General features: G+C 48.0%; 1 protein-coding gene and 1 long non-coding RNA gene across 3 annotated transcripts in view; one reads left to right on the top strand and one right to left on the bottom strand.

Moving 5' to 3' along the window:
* Positions 1 to 19,220, bottom strand: part of LOC310698904 — a 400,562-nt gene that overhangs the window by 114,496 nt on the left and 266,846 nt on the right. The gene's annotated exons all lie outside the window — the stretch shown is intronic.
* The window catches only part of WDR44 (WD repeat domain 44), a 45,237-nt gene continuing 30,140 nt past the window's right edge, over positions 4,124 to 19,220 (top strand). Inside the window, exons 1-2 of one of the 2 annotated variants that reach the window (XM_083486318.1) lie at positions 4,124 to 4,306; positions 17,595 to 17,628. In XM_083486318.1, coding sequence (XP_083342444.1) covers positions 4,227 to 4,306; positions 17,595 to 17,628 — 114 coding nt within the window. In that variant the 5' untranslated portion in view covers positions 4,124 to 4,226. Of the gene's footprint in view, positions 4,307 to 17,594; positions 17,737 to 19,220 lie in introns of both variants that reach the window. The other variant, XM_083486319.1, reaches the window with a different exon arrangement.

Below are 19,220 nucleotides of genomic sequence, written 5' to 3'. Positions count from 1 at the left end.
GCCTTCCAGCTCGGAGGATCTGTCTACTTCGGCAGGGAGTATCCGATCGAAGTAGTCCAATACCAGACCCGAGGACAGTCTGTAAAGGATGACTGTAAAATCATTTTGATTTTTGAGGTGTGCCTTAATCTTCATAAAGGTAAAGCACCCCTGACAATTAAGTCCAGTCACGAACGACTCTGGGGTTGCGGTGCTCATCTCACTTTACAGGCCGAGGGAGACGGAGTTTGTTTGTTCTGCAAATGGTTTTCCCAGGTCATGTGGCCAGCATGACTAAGCCACTTCTGGCGCAACGGAACACTGACACCAGAGCAGTGCACGGAAATGCTGTTTACCTCCCTCCCCCCCCCCCGGAGCGGTACCTATTTATCTACTTGCACTTTGACGTGCTTTTGAACTGCTAGGTTGGCAGGAGCAGGGACCGAGCAACGGGAGCTCACTGATATTGATGTTACCCTTCCTCGGTCACTTTTTGCTCCAAAGTGCTTTGTGTTATCTGCAAATAAGAAAACTTTATTGCTGATAATGGCCCTGGCATCCATTTTATTGTTGTTATTCAGTGTGTACATGATTACAGAGCATGAACACCTAAATGAATGAGGGGCTCTGGTGGGGACTGTAGTCCTAAGCACGTGGAGGGCATCAGCTGGTGCAGGAGAACATCACTCCAAGCACTGAAGACCAGGCAGCCTCAGAACTTCACAAGTCTTGGTTGTGCCACTGGCTCACTGTCCCACTAGGGGGTACTTTCTGCTCACTCACCTCTTTCCCTGTGAAAACGTATAGAACAGTTTGCATTTTGTTAAAAATATGATAAAGGCCTTGTGAAAATTCATCAGTATTTTAGTCAGGCTTCCTCCTAGTACCTAATATGCACATGTTTGCAAAGCAATTTGAGGAGCAAGGAGCAGAGAAGCTTTGTCTTCCTTACTTCAGGCCTTGTACATAGCAGGGAGAAAGTCAGTGAAACCTAGGGATGAATGGCCTTCAGAACTACACAGCCAATCAAAGCACATTCTTCCTCAATGGACATCATACCCAGTCTCCACACCTCCCGGTTGCCCTACACCCTGATAGGATTTGAACTAGAAGATCCTTCTGAGCAGTTGCTGGAATTTGTTTCTGTGGGCCTGGAGAAAGGGAATCTAAAGGCTAATCACCAACATTGGGTCCCCTCTGAAGTGGTGATCCATGGTTCAAGCTGCCACTCTGTTGTTGTTTTTTTAATAAAATATTTATTAGAGTTTCCAATTTTTTACAAACAAAAAGAAAAAGGCAAACATAAAAAAATATATTAAAAACACATAAATTTCACCACTTATTTTCTCATAACATATTTCCCTGACCTCCTCATACCTCCCCTTCTTGTATACCCAGTTCAAATTATTTATGCAACAAATCCTTATCTCAAAGCATTACATCTTAAAAAAGAAAAACACCTTATTTTCTCTCCAACATCTTAGGTTATTATAACTTTAAATTCTTACTTATAGAAAGAAAACCATTTTATCATATTCCTTAATACCATTACAGCTAGAAACCACTTAATTTCAATCCAACATCATTCAGCATTCCTTAATTTTACAGTATTTTTGTAAATAGTCCTTAATTTTTTTCCAGTCTTCTTCTGCCGACTCTTCACCCTGGTCACGGATTCTGCCAGTCATTTCTGCCAGTCCCATACAGTCAACAAGCTGCCACTCTGTTGGTGTGGGGCCAGGCCCCTCGTGAGGTGTAAGGAAACCAAAGGAAGGGCTCTGTGTACAGTGTGGGGGGAAAGTATTTGATCCCCTGCTAAATTTGCCCGTTTGCCACCTGAGTACCATCCCTGGACTAGATTTGGGTTACTTTTTCCCGTCCGTATATTTGAGGGCTTTGTTTGAAGGAAACTCAGAGCGTTGTAATTAGCCTTAAATAGTTTTAGATAACCTCAAGGAGTTTTGGATGGCTTCAGCGGGATTTCAAAGAGCCTCAAAGGAAGGGAGGATGTTTAAAATGCTGTTCTGCAACTCCCAGAGTCCTTATCTGGCTGCGATATAAGCTTGTTTTCCGGGAGTGTGTCTTTTTTCCTTATTATTTTTTTAAAAGCTCCTACTCACTCTGCTGAGGCTCACAGGAGACTTGCTTCAGGTGCCATCTTCAACAAAGTCCTGGTAGGTTTATTGTAGCTGTGAGAGACAGAATAACAACAGGAAAACCCCCAGAAATCCAGAAGACAAAAGTCAGAGATTGATGTGCATTATAATGAGTGAAATAAGCATTTGATCCCTTTGCAAAAGATGACTTTCCGTATTTTTTGCCCTATAGGACGCAGTTTCCCCCCTCCAAAAATGAAGGGGAAATCTGGGTGCGTCCTATGGGGCGAATGCAGGCTTTCGCTGAAGCTTGGAGAGCGAGAGGGGTCGGTGTGCACTGACCCCTCTCGCTCTCCAGGCTTCAGGAAGACATCCACAGCCTAGGCAGCCCTGCGGGAGGTCCCACAGGGATGTCTAGGCTGCGGATAGCAGCCTGCTTCCCAGAGCGTCGGGTGCCCTGAAAGCAGAGCGCCCGGCGCTTCGGGAACACATCCGCAGCCTAGGCAGCCCTGCGGGAGTTCCCCGCAGGGCTCCCCACGCTGCGGATAGCAGCCTGTCGCCTGGCGCGAGGGGCGCCCTGAAGCAGAGCGCTCCTCGCGCCGGGCACACATCCGCAGCGTGGGGAGCCCTGCAGGAGTTCCCCGCAATGCTCCCCACGCTGCGGATAGCAGCCTGCCGCCCGGGCAGACATCGGCCAGCCCCACAAGCTCGGGGGACAGCAGGGAGGCGCAGCGACCTGGTTTGGTTTCCCCGACCTGCTTTGGGGGGGGGAATAAAGGGGGGAAATTTTCCTTTATTTCCACCCCAAAAAACTAGGTGCGTCCTATGGGACGGAGCGTCCTATGGGACGAAAAATACGGTAGTACTTGGTGGCAAAACCCCTGTTGGCAATTACAGAGGTTAGACTTTTCTTGTAGGTGGCCACCAGGTTTGCACACATCTCAGGAGGTATTTTGCCCCACTACTCTTTGCAGATCCTCTCCAAGTCAGCAAGATTTCGAGGCTGATGTGTAGCTACTCGAACATTCAGCTCCCTCCACAGATTTTCAATGGGATTACAGTCTGGAGACTTGCTAGGTCATTCCAGGACCTTAATGTGCTTCTTCTTGTGCCACTCCTTTAAGGGTGCCTTGACCTTTGTGTGTTTTGTGTCATTGTCATGCTGGAATACCCATCCTCAACCCATTTTCAATGCCCTGGCTGAGGGAAGGAGGTGCTCACCCAAGATTTGACAATACATGGTCCCGTCCATCATCCCTTCGATGCAGTGAAGGTGCCCTGTCCCCTTAGCAGAAAAACACCCCCAAAGCATAATATGTTCCCCTCCATGTTCCTTCAGATATTCTCTCCCTGCTCTCTTGCTCCTAATTTTTGATTGGATGGCACAAGCACCTTTGTTTATTAACATGCAGCTGAGAAGCTCATTTTAACTTCCAGGGAGTGATGTGAAATTCTCAGATGATGGGGCAACATGTTCCTCTCCTATTCATGGTGTGGGGCGTGTTCCACACAGTACTGCATGCATTGGCATCTTTCAGAGTGATTCCATGATCTGATAGTTATGCCTTCTTCCTGCTGACGACTATTCTGTTTACTGCAGTTATTTAAAATAAAACTCTGTGCTTTTGTTCTAGAAAAAAAGATGCCGGAACTCACTATGAGGTTGTTAGAGTTAGTGCCACATTTTTAACCAGTGCTTTTCTTTCTAGAAAAGACAGGTGCTGCGTAACCTTCAGTACCCTCAGAAAATAAATAAATCACTGCTTACACTTTGCCTTGGGGTGCTGACAGCAATATGTGGGGGACGGATTAACAGTTAATGTTAATACTGTACATGCAAATGAGCAGTCCCCTCCTGCCTTGTCTCCCAGAGCCAGAAGAGGGATGAAGAGAAGTTAGAGCTTCATGCAGGCACAGTCTCAGATTGCTGGGGGGAACCCTGGCGGAGTGGAACCCAGAAGTGTCTCTGCGGCTACCCCTCCAACTCTTCGCTTCCCTCTTCGTAGCTCTGCAGCTTCCCTCCCCTTCTCCCTCTCCCCCCCCGCCCTCTCTCGCGAGACTTCGCGCGCGAGGCCCGGCCCGGTTGCTGCCGCCGCCGCCGCCACTTCTGCTCCGGTTTCCTTTTGGGTCCCTCCGCCGCTTCGCGTCCGCATGGCGTCCGACTCCGACACCGAGGAGCTCTTCTACGACGCGCCCGAGGATGTCGCCCAGCACGGAGGGAGCCCCTCGGCGTGAGTTAGGGAGGGAGGGAGGCGCCGCCTCGGGAGTACGCACGATCCGGATCGACTCCGGATCAGAGCCTCTCTTAAGATGAAGCGCGCTGAAGAAGCTGCCTGCCCCGCCAGAGACCCCCCCCCCCCAGCTCCTTTCTGTCCCTGCTTAATGGGGTTGCGTGGCGGGCGGGTAGCGGAGCAGGAGGGCGCACCTTTAATTCGGATTACGGCGAAGCGCTGCCTCTTCGCCCAGGCAGCTCTCCCATTCTACTGTTCCTGTCTCTCCCGCCCACCTCCCTTTCCCTCCCCCTTGCAGCAGGGAAAGGGTGGGTGGTACTGCGCGCCCCGAAGCAAGCCTAATCCGAATCGAAGCCTTAATTCGGATTGCACCGAGCTGCTGCCCGTGGCCAGCCTGCTCTCCTCTCTTCTCTCACCATCCCCTTCTTTATAGTCTGGCTCTCAAAGGGAGACCAAGGCGTGAACCCGACAAGCCTAATTCGGATTTAAACTTCAGTGCAGATTGCACTAAACTGCTGCCATTGAGCAGCCAGCTCTCCTCCCTCTCCCCCCCCCCCGCCATTAGGTATTTGCTGCGTTGCTCTCCCTTTTCCTTTTGCATCCTTCCAGCACCGTTCCTGCCACCTCTCTTCCCTGGTTCTCCTGTTTGCACCTGTCCCTGCAACTGCAGCCCACCAGCACCCGAAACCCAAATGTAAATAGAAGTGAACTGCAGAGTTGATTTAGGCAGGTAAAAACTTCAGACCAATAACCCCCCTCCCACAAAACTCCCAGCAGCTGGTTCAGCCAGCTCTTCCTCCTGGCTCTCCTCCTTTTTATTTATTTACTGCATTTATATCCCACCTTTCCCTCCCTGGAGCTCGATGTAGTGTACATGGTTGTCTTCCTCCTCATTTGATACTTACAACATCCCTGCTAGGTAGGCTAGGCGGAGAGGCAGCAACAGCAACAAGGCCACCCAGTGAGCTTCATGGCCCAACGCGACGTTTAAACACTGGTCTCCCACCATGTCTCTTGGCTTCTTCAAACCTCTTCCTTACCTGTCCCCCAATTCATTGTCCTGCCTTCCTGTCCTTGCTCATTACAACCTCATGTCACCCCCTTGGCCAGGTGGATCCATGTTCTCTTAGCATCATATTCTGTCCCAGGCATCCTGGGTCCATGGCAACCCTATCTCCCTCCCTTCTGGGCTGCTTTATCCTGATTCGTGCCTTTGTGGACATGGCAGTCTAGCTCATGCCCCAGAGCTGGGGCTCCTTTTTTCTGCCTTGTCCTTTTTTTGAAGCTGCCTTCCTCCTTTTTCAAGCTTCCCTCTGTGTGTGTGGTGTTCTGCTGCCCCATTGCTGATTTGAGTTCCCATTTTTCCTATCAAGGGGATGGCTGTGAGCTGGTCCAAGCAAGAAGGTTGCTATCCATGCTGCATGCTGCCCTTCTGGCACCCAGCTGTCAGGAAAAACAAAACACACAAATCGCTGTCATTCTTCCTCTTCCGTTTTCTTAGCAGCAAGCCAATGGTAAGAGAAGGGTTGGGTCAAAAATCCCCTGTTCCTGAAAGGGGGTGTGATACTTTAGTAGGCAACATGTTAGAGCTGGGTGCTCAGCAGTCTGGCAGGTGGATTGTTTTGTGGGCCTGGTGGTGCTGCTGTTTGCCAGCAGCTTCTCTGCCTGCAGATGGTGCAGATTGGGGAGGGTGAGTTTGGTCTCCAGTTGCGGGATGGGTGTTGACACACCAGGACTGTCGTGTTGGCAAAGTTTGAAATGTTCCAGGCAGTGTAAACACCACACTTAACTTGGGACTGCTGTTGTCACTGTCATGCTCTCCCTTCTGGTTCCATTTCTGAGGAGGGAGTGTTCACTTCCATGAATCAGATCTCACTTCTGGGGAAAATCATGAAGTCAGCAGATTTGTTTGCCAATGAAGGAGTTGTTCTTTAAAAAATAAAAACACAACAACGAATTGCATTTTTCAGTGCAGAACACACCCCTTCCTGCATTCTTTACAAGCCTACTTTTCCTGCAACAGTTACTCTGACTATGGGCTCTCTTCCTCTACCCCTCCTCCATCCCAGGCTAGTAACAACCACCGAGATTCAGCTCTGTGAGTTGTAGGTGCTCTGCAACAGGTTGTCTCCTCTGTCCTGCAGAGGTGCAGTTGTGTGGCTCACAGAGTCTGTAACCTGAAGCCTATGTAACCTGAAGCGTATGTAACCCGAGGTACCACTGTATAGGTCTATCTTCGGCTCTTCCCATCTGGAGTTCAAAACATCTAGAGGGCTCCAGGTTGCTGAAGGCTCTGCTTAGGTCTTAGAAGCATCAGTGCAGGAAGTAACAGGTGGACTTAGAATTTCCATTGCTGCTTAAGATTAAAGGAGGGAGCAAACTTTAAAGTAGGCAGTTTCTTGGCGGGTTCAAGGATTTGGAAGTGAACAGTTCCCTCCCCACAATATCAGCCTGTTTTACTACAGCATGTGAGTGTGTGTCTAAAACAAATGCAGAATCAAACTTCATAGATAAACTGTCTGTTTTCTGATAAAACAGTTGGATGCTTTCATGCTCTGGTGGAGATTAAAATTCTGGGTTTTGAGGAGCAGCCCCCCAGTAACATAGCATAGCAGCTATTCTGTGGCTGCTTGTAGTATTCTATCTTTCTGTTTTTCACCAGCTGCAGACCTTAACCTTTCTTCACGCTATATTTCTGCCTCACTTTTCAGCCAAGACTGGCGCTCAAAGCTGCTGACAATTTAAATGTGTGCAGAACACAAAGTATAAGTGAAGATGTTTACAGAAGCCTCTTCTGCTTCCTGGTAGCTGATGTTATGGTACAATTCTCAGACACTTCTCTCTTGATCAGCTTTCCCTGGCCCATATGTTTTGAACTACAGATCCTATCAGCTGTGTTGGCTGGGGCTGATGGAGTTTCCAAAATTTCTGGAAAGCACCAGGCTGGGACGTCTGATCCAGAGGAGCGTAAGTTTCTGCAGGAGCTGGTTGATGAAAAAGATACCAGCCATGGAATCAGCCTTTCCATGGACCCGTGGATCTGCCTTGTACTGAGTCAGGCCATTAATACATCTAGCTCAATATTGTGTTTGCAACTGGATGCAGTTTTCTAGAGAGGCTGTGAAATGAACACTGCTGCTGTACCACTGATTTGGGACCTCTTCCTCATGGGCGAGTTCCAAGCTATTCCCCCAGAGGCAGAAGGAACTGTTGATGGACTTTAGTGATTGGTTGGTGACCAGTATGCCAACCCAGATGAGTAGATCTTGTGAGTGATCCACAGAGTCTTCTAGTGGTTGGTGGCATTGTACAAGTTCCAGGAGGTGGAGAATGGCTCAAGGCGAAAGTCCCAGCCCACAGAAACAGTCTTCTTTCTGGTTGTCTTTGTTTGGAGTAGACTGTGCTTGTAAAAAGCCATGGACTCTGGGTGATCACGTAAAAAGATTTTGGGTTTGTCTGGTGTGTGTTTCTATGTAGAAGAAAGTTGGGTGTTCTGCTTTCAGGTTGTCAGTGCGGCACAAATAATCTAAAGTAGGTACACATAGACAAATATTCAAATAACAGGGTTTTTTCTGGGATAAAAGTGATTTATGGACCTGTTTAGAGTGCTGGAGTAGTCACGCAGAAATAGTCCATTTGGTTACAAGAGGAAGGCTGCAGGCTTAATTACCCTCCTTCATCAGTTGATATTTTTTAAGTCAGCCAGTTGCCTAGAAAAAGAGAGAGGGTGGAGGGGCTGTTTCACTCTTAAATTTCACATTTCATGCTGTGTGTTTAGCAAAGTGCATTAAGGTTTGTTTGTATTGCTGATTAAAAACTGCTGTCGCTGCAGTCTTTTTGGAAGGCTCAGGCCTCCAACTCTTTATTTCAGATTTAAAAAACAAAACACAGGCAAGCTGTTAATAAGTTCAGGGCAGGGCGAGAGAGGCTGCTTCAGGTCTCTCTCCCCCCCCCCCTTTCATGTTGATTATGAATAATGATTAATTTACCATTCCTGTTCTTGATTGCATGACATCAAACAGATACATCAAATACCGCATTTTTCGCTCTATAAGACGCACCAGACAATAAGACGCACCTAGTTTTTGGAGGAGGAAAACAAGAAAAAAAAATATTCTGAATCACAGAAGCCAGAACAGCAAGAGGGATCTGGCTTCTGGGATAGCCTCTTGCTGTTTTGGCTTATGGGATAGCTGCCGAAGCCTCCCCCGGGCAGCAGGATGAAAGCTCCCCCTGCCCGGAAGAGGCTGCGCGCAGCTATCCCACAAGCCAGGACAGCAAGTGGGGCACAACGATCCCGCTTGCTGTCCTGGCTTGTGGGATAGCCGCACACAGCCTCTCCTGGGCAGCGGGAGGAAGGCTCCCGCAAGAGCCACGCTCCCTTTAAAGAGCATGCGGAGCGCGTGTGCGGCTCTTTAAAGGGAGCACTGAGCAGAGCCTCCCGCCTACATTTGCTCCATAAGACGCACACACATTTCCCCTTACATTTTAGGAGGGAAAAAGTGTATCTTATAGAGCGAAAAATACGGTAGTTACTGTGGCTCCTGAATGGCTTTTTTAGAAGGCCTTGAGGTTTTGCATTGTGCATGAGATTGGAAAGGTAGCGCCCACTGGGCTTCCTGGCATAAGAGGTGCGAGAGGTTCATGTCCCTACTCAGTGTGGCCGGGGGACTGTTTCAGCATTAGCTTCCTTGGATTAATGGTTCCATTTATTTGCAGGTTGCTTTTCTATTGTGAACAGTATTCAAGGTGGCTAACAAATGAAGCAGTAGCTTGGAAACGTGTTGGCCTACAAATAGAGTGGCAGTAAGATGGTTTGTAGGAGCACCTGCTCTGCTGCAGGTTCCCCACAGGCCCCAGGTTTCAATGCTTTTCATCTCCAGTCAAAAACATCTTGGTGGCTGGGATGGGCCTCTGTGGAAGAGCTGCTGCCAGTCAGAGTAGTCTTATACTAGGCTAGAGGCACCTGTGGTTTAGATCAGCAGAACAGAACAAAGTACTCGTGGCAAACCTGCCGAAAGGCCCAGGATATATATTTCTAGCCAGCAGCCTATGGGCTGCTGCAGCATTGAAGGCCGTGAACCAGGAAGTTTCTGCTGCAGAGGAAAGGTTGCAGCATTTAAGGAGTTTTTAGTTTAGAGAGAAGGTGAGTAGGAGGTGACATGATAGAAGCTTACAGAATTATGCATGGCATGGAGAGAATGGATAAAGAATTTTTTCCCTCTCTCTCCCATAGTACTGGAATTCGTCGACATCCAGTGAGGCAGAAAGTTGGAAGATTCAGGACAGATTTTTTTTTAAATGACTTATTCATGCAGCACATAGTTCAGCCATGGAACTCACTCTCACAGAAGACAGTGATGGCCCCCAACCTGGATGGCTTTAAAAGAGGATTGGACAAATTCATGGAGCATGAGGCTGGATCAGTGAGTGCTGCTGGAAACCACAGGAAGGGAGACTTGCTGTCATGGTCAGCCACTGTGAGAACAGGAGGCTGGACTAGATGGGGCATCCATCAGGGTTCCTCTTACACTCTTAGGAGCAAGTTTGGCTCTTCAGACCTCAGTAGCAGTGCACCACTGAGTGTGGGGTCTTTAGCAAAGCAAGCTGTCCACTTTGGGGGACTTGCATTTTGTCTCTCTCTTTTCCCAGCCTTCCAAGGATGAGTCCCCTTTCCCTTAATTCTTTTAGTTCCAAAAAGCACTCTGCAAAGAACCAACTATTTAAGCAACTCCTATTCTACCCCTTGTTGAGGTTTGCTGTGCACTACAAACGTCAGAGGCAGTTTTAATTTGGCTATTATGTGTAACATTCCAGACATCAAACGAAGCTTCTGATCAAAAGTTTGCTGTCTAGCTTTGTATCTAAGTCTGGAGAGTGCCTCTGTGTTTGTGTGTGTACGTATGTGGTGCGTCAGCCTCAGTTGCTGAAAGGTGGTCACTGTCTCTAACAAGGCCCCGGGGCTGCCATGTACTGGCTAGAGAGGCATTGTCTGATTAAATTGTTACATATTTTATAATGTTGCTCACCCTAACAATAATCTCTAAGTAGTTTACCTATGCGGTATTGCAAAATCTTTATTTTTCAATCTACCTTGAAATTAAGATGGGGGGGGGGCATGCGTTGCACTGTAATAACATGCCGCCGCCAACAACAACAACAACAACAGTAATAATTTATTTATACCCCGCCCATCTGGCTGAGTTTCCCCAGCCACTCTGGGCAGCTCCCAATTGAATGTTAAAAACAGTACAGCATTAAATACTAAAAACTTCCCTAAACAGGGCTCCCTTCAGATGTCTTTTAAAGATAGGATAGCTGCTTATTTCCTTCACATCTGAAGGGAGGGCATTCCACAGGATGGCCGCCACTACCGAGAAGGCCCTCTGTCTGGTTCCCTGTAACCTCACTTCTCGCAATGAGGGAACTGCCAGAAGGCCCTCGGCGCTGGACGTCAGTGTCCGGGCTGAACAATGGGGGTGGAGACACTCCTTCAGGTATACAGGACCGAGGCCGTTTAGGGTTTTAAAGGTCAGCACCAATACTTTGAATTGTGCTCGGAAACGTACTGGAAGCCAATGCAAATCTCTCAGGACTGGTGTTATGTGGTCCCGGTGGCCGCTCCCAGTCACCAGTGTAGCTGCCGCATTCTAGATTAATTGCAGTTTCTGGGTCACCTTCAAAGGTAGCCCCACGTAGAGCGCGTTGCAGTAGTCCAAGCGTGAGATAACTAGAACATGCACCACTCTGGCGAGACAGTCTACGGGCAGGTAGGGTCTTAGCCTGCGTATCAGGTGAAGCTGGTAAACAGCTGCCCTGGACACAGATTTGACCTGCGCCTCCATGGACAGCTGTGAGTCCAGAATGACTCCCAGGCTGTGCACCTGGTCCTTCAGGGGCACAGTTACCCCATTCAGGACCAGGGAATCTCCCACACCCGCCCTCCCCGTCCCATATAATACTGTGTTCCATTCCACATGTTTTTTCCAAAGTACTCTTTTTAAATGTTCTCAACTTGTGCTCCAGATAAAATTAGATTAAGTAAAGCGGAAAATGGTCAGAGAGCAAGGTAGCTATGGATGATAAGCCTTTGCAATTCACTTGTGTAATAAAAAATATTGTTCTTTGGATGAGCTGAGTGCTTTCTTCTGAGCATTTGGGGGGGGATGCAAAATCCGTCTGCCAGACAAATTAGTTGCTTGAGCATTTACCCATGTGCTGTGCTGCTAAGAACACTATTTAGTGTTCACTGGGCTGTTGCATGTGGTCATTGCTTAAAGCATGATTTATAAAATTTAAAAATAAGTTAAAGATGGGTGAAAGGAGCCCTACTTCTATGTAGAATGTTCAGGCCTTTGTGGCAAGGGAGGCTGGTGTCTCCACATCCTCCCTGTGTTCTGTCTTTCCCTCGTGCAAGCATTCTCTCTGCTTCTGCTTGCTAGATTGCTTCAGAGCTGTTCCTTCCTGAATCCTCTCTGACCACCTTGCTGGCTTGCAAACAACCAGCGGGATCTTTGGCTTTCAAGAGGTTGCTGAACTACAGCTCCCATCAGCCAATGGGTGGGAGTTGTAGTTCAGCAACAACTGGAGGGCCAAAGCTTTCTCACACCTGGGCCGTAAGCCTGAGAAGAGGCCACCCCCTGAGCACACCCAGTCATGCCTCCCCAGCTTAGGCCATCTCTCTCTCTCCCTCTTTTTGCTTTCTCTTTCTCTCTCAGCTGAGGCAGCCTTGGGAAGTGTTTGTGCATTTGAGGGGGCTGTGAGGGTGGCCTTTGGATTGCTTCTTGGCCCAGATTGGGGCGCTCTCCTTAGACTCCTTAGCTTTTGCTCCGTTTATGCAAGCAGGAAATGTAGCTCCTGGTGGTGCCTTCCTATTTTGACCTCAAAACATTTGCTGATCTTGGTGGAATCAGTGATGCTGGTTGCAAACCGTACCTTTGACAACAGAAGATGGGGAAGGAAGAATGGCAGTGAGTGAGGTCTGCTCTAGAGTGCAACAACAGGTGATCAGCACTACTTCACCCTGCAGGTGGAGAGGCACAGTTTTTGAATGCTCACCCACTGTATGCATGGCGGTGGGGCGGGGAGAGAACACATCAGGGAGAGAGAGGTTCTAGCTCACCCTGTTTCCTGATGTGCTAGTTTTCTACTTGCCGAGAGTGTTTTACATAAGAGAGAATTCAAAAATGTGATTATGTGTACGTGCATTCTATTCTACTGTATGTGTGGAGCAGAGGCAGACTTCTTTCTTTCTTTCTTTCTTTCTTTCTTTCTTTCTTTCTTTCTTTCTTTCTTTCTTTCTCTGTCTTTGGTGTAGCCAATGTGATTCCCTCCAGGTGTTCCTGTCATCCATGCTAGCTGGGACTGGTGGGAACACAGAAAGCTACCTTCTGCTGAGCCAGACCATTGGGGCATCTAGCTCAGCATCGTTGTCTCTCAGCAGCTCTCCAGGGTTTCAGGCAGGGCAATTCTCCCAACCCTACTTGGAGATGATGGGGATTGAACCCACAACCTTCTGCATGCCAAGCAGGTGCTCTACCACTGAGCTGTGGCCCTTCCTCTGAACTCCCTATGGGAATTGGAGTCCAACATCTGGAGGGCAACACATTAGCTACCTCTTCTACCTAGAACCCTCGTACCTACGGGACCGCCTCTCCTGGTATGCCTCACAGAGAACCTTAAGGCCCACAAATAACAACACTTTGGAGGTCCCAAGCCGCAAGGTGGTTAGATTGGTCTCAACTAGGGTCAGGGCCTTTTCAGTACTGGCCCCAACTTGGTGGAATGCTCTTTCACAAGAGACTAGGACTCTGTGGCACTTGACATCTCCACAGGGCCTGCAAGACAGAGCTGTTCTGCCTGGCCTTTGGTTTGGACTCAGTCTGACCCTTATGTTTCCCTCCCCTTATGGTTTTGATCTATGGGCTACTATTAAAATGAGGCTGCATTTTAAATTGTATTTTAACCCATATTTTAATAAATTGGTTCCCCCCCCCCATTATTTTTTATGGTAATTTTATTGGTGTTAGCTGCCCTGAGCCCAGGGAGGGTGGGGTATAAATTATTATTGTTGTTGTTGTTGTTGTTGTTGTTATTATTATTATTCAGCCAATTACCACCATTTAAAATATAATAATAAATAGATGAATATTAGAATAAATGGTGCATAATATTCTCAGGCCAGCTTCAGGAGGTGGTGGCAGGAGCTCCCTGGTCTGCTCAGCTTTGTGACAGCCCCTGTCCAAAGCCAGTTTTCAGTTTCAGTTCTGTGCTGTGCTTTACTTCCACCTTCTCAATTAACATAGAATCATAGAATTGCAGAGTTGGAAGGCAATGCAGGAATCTCAACTAGATCAGACATGACAAATGGCCACCCAGCCTCTGCTTAGAGGCTAGGAGAGTCCACTAAGAGTCCATCACCTTTCCATTGTCGAACAACTCTTACTGACAGAAAGGTCTTCCTGATATTCAGTCAGAATCTCCTTCCTTTTAACTTGGTTCAAGTCCAGCCCTCCGGAGCAGGAGAAAAGAAGCTTGCTCCATCCTCCATGGGACAGCCCTTGAGATATTTGAAAATGGCTTCTTGAACTTGATTCCCTCCAGGTGTTGTTGGACTCCAGCTGCCATCAGCCCCAGCCAGCATGGTCAAGTGGTCAAGGAGGATGGGAGAGGCTGCAGTCCAGCAAGATCTGCAGGAAACCATCAGCTTTTTTAAAGATTCTCATTTTTCACATTCACCTTGCCTGTTCAGAACTGGAATCTCTGCTGATTTTAGCTGCAGTATTGGAGTGCGGTAAACAAAATTGCTGCCCCAAAGCTCTTTAGGGAACCCCCCCATTTCTTCTTCCCTTCAACTGCTGGCTTTGTGGTGCTGCATAGTCGAACCCTCTTATTACAAGGTTTTTGTGGTGAGTGAGCAGTTCCTTCAGGCCCTCAAATGCAACCACCTGCTGTTCAAGTCAACCTGCCAGTTCCTAGGACTGCTCAGGAACATCTGCCCCATAGCAGTCTCATTGAGGGTGCCAAGTGTGTGTTTTGTTGTCTTAAATCTGTGTTTTAGACAGAGATACATTATGTAAGATTTTAAAGACCTTTGACAAAGATAATTTCTTCCAAAATGTAAGGGTTGCCCTTAATACATTATCGGTGTCGTGGTTAGAGTGTCTGGCTAGGAGCTGGAAGTTCAAATCCCCGCTCTGCCACCAAACTCACTGGGTAGCCTTGGACCAGTCACTGCCTCTCAGTTACTAGCCCACCGCACAAGCTTGTTGTGGGGATTAAATAAGAAAGCAGGAGAGGCATGTACACCACCTCCTCTTTGAAGAAAATGGTATGATATGATTTTCTGTTCCTCTCCAAATGTATTGCTTGCCCATCTTCACATGCACACGTGATTCTATTCATGATAGCCAGGTCCCATAAATTTGATAAACTGTTTTTTAAAATATAAATATTTCCAATATCTTTTTGCAAATTAACATTTTTGCTGCTACACAATAACTATGCCTCTTTCCTTTGAAGCTTGTTGCCTCCAAATATGTTAATAGCCTGTCCTTAGATTGCAAATATGTAAATAAAAGCCTCTCTAAGTTTCAGTGTATTTCTTAACCCCCCTCCCTCCAGCCTTCTAGTGTAAGTCCACCAGCTGGGAATAAAGCTGCCTGTCTCCTAACTGCACTTCCAACATACTTCAGTGATCCTGCTATACATTAGGCAGAGAATCTGCTTCCTGTGTTTAGACAGAGAAGCAGCAACATAGAGGTGGATGGGGGGAACGCTTTTAAGAAATGACCCTGATGCAGCCTTCCTCAACCTAGTGCCCTCCAGATGTTTGGAGCCTTCAACTCCCCATCAGTCTCTCTCAGTCTCACTCAGCACAACCATGGGGAAGACAAGAAAGCGAAACTTTCTTAGGGGATCATTCTGAAGAACAGTCACTCTGCATCATCCACCTTGCCCAGTATTCTATTTCCATTAGTGCCCATCTCCAAATGCTTTAGAGCAGCCTTCACCAACCTGGTGCCCTCCAGAGGTTTTGGACTGCAGTGCCCATCAGCCCCTCCCAGCAGTGGCAGTTGTAGTCTGGAGGGTGCTAAATCAGCGAAGGCTGGATCTTCTGCTGTTGGATTCCTGTTGAAAAGGAGCTTGCAGCAGAAGAGATGGGGAGTGGGTTCTAAAGGTTCTCTTAGCTGTTTTCCAGTGAGCTTCCTGCCTCATGTTTTCCAAACATACACAGCATAGGGATGTGTCACGTCAGAAGGGACACGTGTGTGCATTTATGCGTGCGGTCACACACACACACACACACAGAGAAGGGAGTTGGTCTTTCAAAATTTAGAACATGAGAACCTAATCCTTCTTATCAAACAGGTTCCCCTGCCCATCCCCTTCACACAAACCACAGATTCCTAAGGGAAGACATGGTTCCAGAGTTTCAGATGCGAGTGTGGTGGAGGCCACTGTAATTGCAGAAGTGGCCTTTGACAGCCAGGACCACTGACCCTGTACAAGGTTTGAGTGCCTTGCTGCAGCTTCAGGACTGTGAACTTACCAAGAATTGTGTGTTCCCACTACTCCCCAAGTCCCCCCAGAACTGAGAGAGGGAGGAAAGTATGGCTGGCTGCAGAAAATGAAGGAGCTGCAAGGGATTTGGCATATCTGGCATGGGCGGTGACTGCTACCCTCGATGTTTGTCCAGGGAAGGGCCTTAGATCTGTGGTAGAGCCCAGGCTTTGCATGCATAAGTCCCCAGATCCGACCCTTGGCATCGCCTGCAGCTTAAGAAAAGGAAAGGGTGATGTGTGAGGCTCTGTCTGAAACGAGAGAGGAGCAGATGAGTCTTCTTTCCCATCCAAGTCACTCATGCACATGTTCATTCATCACTCTGTCTTGTCCCACTTCTGTTTCTATTTGAGATTAAAAACAACCCCACACCAAAATGGAGAAATGTATGTATGCAGCATACCGTGGTTGCAAGGCATTCCAAGGGCTGCCTTTGAAGTTTCCCAGTCTCTTGCATCCCTCGCCGAAAGGGAATAATTGTTCCAAGTGGCTAGAAACCTCCTGCTACACAGGTGTGGGTTCACACAGGTGTGCCCCTACTGGTGATGCAACATGATGACATCACATCCCTTCCTGTGGTACAAGAAGAGGGAAAGATGGGACCAAGGGGGCAGCCATCCTTTCCCTCCCCAATACTGCATTCCTGGAAGGGGCAGCAGACAGGCATTTCTCATCACACCCCCCCCCCAAGGAATTTGTGGCCCAGTTTCGAGCATCTGTGGTGATTGGTAGCAGCAGCAGGGCTCTAGCTGCTTGGACTGTTATCTTTGGTGCAGAGAAAGACTGGAAAACATTGGCCACCTCTCGCTTCACCTCATACTGAAAACTTTTTTGCAGACATTTGGAGGAGTGCAAAATCCAGACCATAACTGTTACAACCTGTGCATTATCCGAGGAGGTATAGGTCAGTTAGCTTTATATGATTCCTCAAGAGAAGCCCTGCCAGCACTATGCAACTTGAGCCCGTGTGTGCTGGCTAAAGTCTACATATTAGATTTTCATGGCCCATTTCTGAGCAGGGGCTCTGGACGCCTGCTTCTCTGACCATACCCTCAGCATGGAGCATAGAACCATTTAGTTTGAGCAGGCCTCTGAGAATAGTTGCTGTGGCTCACTAAAAATAGCATTTTTTCACTCTTGCTGCTACAAAGGAAAACCTGAAATAGTTTGTGTTGTGGGAGACACAGGAGGGCTGGATGGCAGGGCATGAGCACAATGGCCACCTCATCTTCTCTGGGGCCCCCTGTCTCCTCCATGCACCCCTCTTCCTCTGTGGGCCTCCTTTTGCTCCCATTTTCTTAAGCTACAGAAATCTGTGGTCCCCCAAAGTGCTGCCTTTGTCCAGTAGTCTGGTTTCTAAGCACACCCTACCCCTCCCTCTTGCCTTTCTTTGCAGGCAAGCCTTGTCAAGAGTTCAAGAATATGTTTCAGTCGGCGGCGGGGGGGGGGGGGCATCCAAGGAGGGTGTGAAGCTGTGGTGGTGAAGGGTGGACCTGGGGGAGGGTCCCATGGGTGAAACAGAGGGTTTTCTACCGCCAAACCTGAGGTTCCCACTATCAGGGTGATAGCTTTCCTTGAAGGAGAAACTTATAAAAATATCACGCCAGAGAATGGTGAGAAACTTGCTAGTTAATTATTAAACTCTCTTAAAAGGTGTTTAAATTCTCCCCCCCCCAATCTTATCTAAGCTTGTCTCTGGGTGTGTTTCTTTTCTTCTCCCTGACAGGTCGCCAACCAAAGTCGTGCAGCCGGTACCGAAGGTGCGTCTCTTTGTGTAAATGTTTGTCAGATGTGAGCAGCGTCCCTGATCTTAGCAGAGAGCAGCCAGGGTCATCTCATTCTAAAGACGTCAGACCTGCAGTGCCTAGGTAGACGGTGGAAAATGGAGATGGGGGACCATTTTTCTCCCTCCAGAGTTTTTCTTCACCCGCAGGACTTTGCTCAAAAGCTTTTGCTCCGGGGAGATTGGATCTCAAAGTGAAAAAAGCACAGCAAAGCGTTCTGGGTCGCTCCCTGCATTCTCATCCAAGAGCCAGGGAAGCATGCTGATTTTCTAAATAGGCAGCGCCCCATGATCCTTTTCAATTTCTTTGTTAAACAAGAAGGATATAAACAGTGAGTTTATGGGTTTGATTTTTGGGGTGGTGACTGGAATCTCATTCTGCACAATGTGTCCCAGAGGCACAGGTGGCTTTCTCAATGAGGATCTGAATTGGTGGGTGGCACTTGCAACCCCCCCCCCCTACTCCAGAGACACACCACTTCTGGTACTTAGGTTATCAAAGTGTGGACAAAAGGCTAGGGGGCAGGTTTTAGCCCCGCTGCCCTGCCCAATTTGCCACATATTTTGGTCCTTCGGCAGCATAACCAAAGAACACCCAGGATTTAAAAGAGAAAGAGAGAGAAGTTTTTAAAATACAGCTGGGACAGTAGGCTGCAATCCACTACTGGCTGGTTTCCCAAGAGCCACTTAGCCCCTGCTAGTGACTATAAATTTTGGACAGAAGGCTAGACCACGTAGACCCTTGTCTCATCTGTCAATGAACTTTTTATGTTGTTAAGTAAGAGTGCAGAGCAGACACATGAGTACTTAACACAGACAGCATCAGCTTTCACTAGCCACATTGCTCCAGGTTGGGGGAAGTTGACCTGAATGCGCTTTAGTTTTTAAGAGGTCCCTTGTGTTGCATATTTTAGAATGTATGAGTGGAGTTCAGGAATTCTGTTTCAGCAAAAAGAATGCAAGAAAAGCCTGGATCAAACCCAATGGCCCGTCTAGTCCAGTATTCTCTTTTCTTAGTTGCTAGCTAGATGCCTCTGGGAAGCCCACAACCAACAGTAGCTCTCCCCTCTTGTGATTCCAAGCAACTGGCCTGCAGAGGCATTCTGTCTTCGGCAGTGGAGGTGGAACATAAGCCACTGTGGTTAGCAGCCTTGTTCTCCTTCAATTTGAGAATACACCACATAAAGGTTGGGCTTGGTGCATCCATTATAGTGTGGTTGTAATTAAAATTCTGCACCCCTCACAACTGAAGCAGATGACAACAAACCAAGCGCACACTAAGAGTGGTGAGAGCCCACTGGTGAATGGGCCCAGTTCTTGCATAATGTTCAACCATTGCTCGGGATCCTTTGGGCCTCCAGATGTTGGGCTCTGATCAGCAAGCGCTGGAACCCTTGGTGGTCTCTTGATGCTTTTCTTCCTTCCTTTGTTAACCTTGCCTGCAAAGGAACACACACACACCCATTGGCGGCTGCTATTCAGTCTGTGCCTGTTATAAACATGGAGCTTAGAAATATGTGCTAGAAAACTGGAACTTTGCTGTGCTTTGCTTCCCAAGGTAGCCAGAAG

The sequence above is a fragment of the Podarcis liolepis genome (assembly GCF_965112155.1).
Source record: "Podarcis liolepis genome assembly, chromosome: Z".
Lineage (NCBI taxonomy): Eukaryota > Metazoa > Chordata > Lepidosauria > Squamata > Lacertidae > Podarcis > Podarcis liolepis.
The sequence above is the reverse complement of the archived record's forward strand: the minus strand, read 5'-3'. Positions and strand labels throughout refer to the sequence as shown.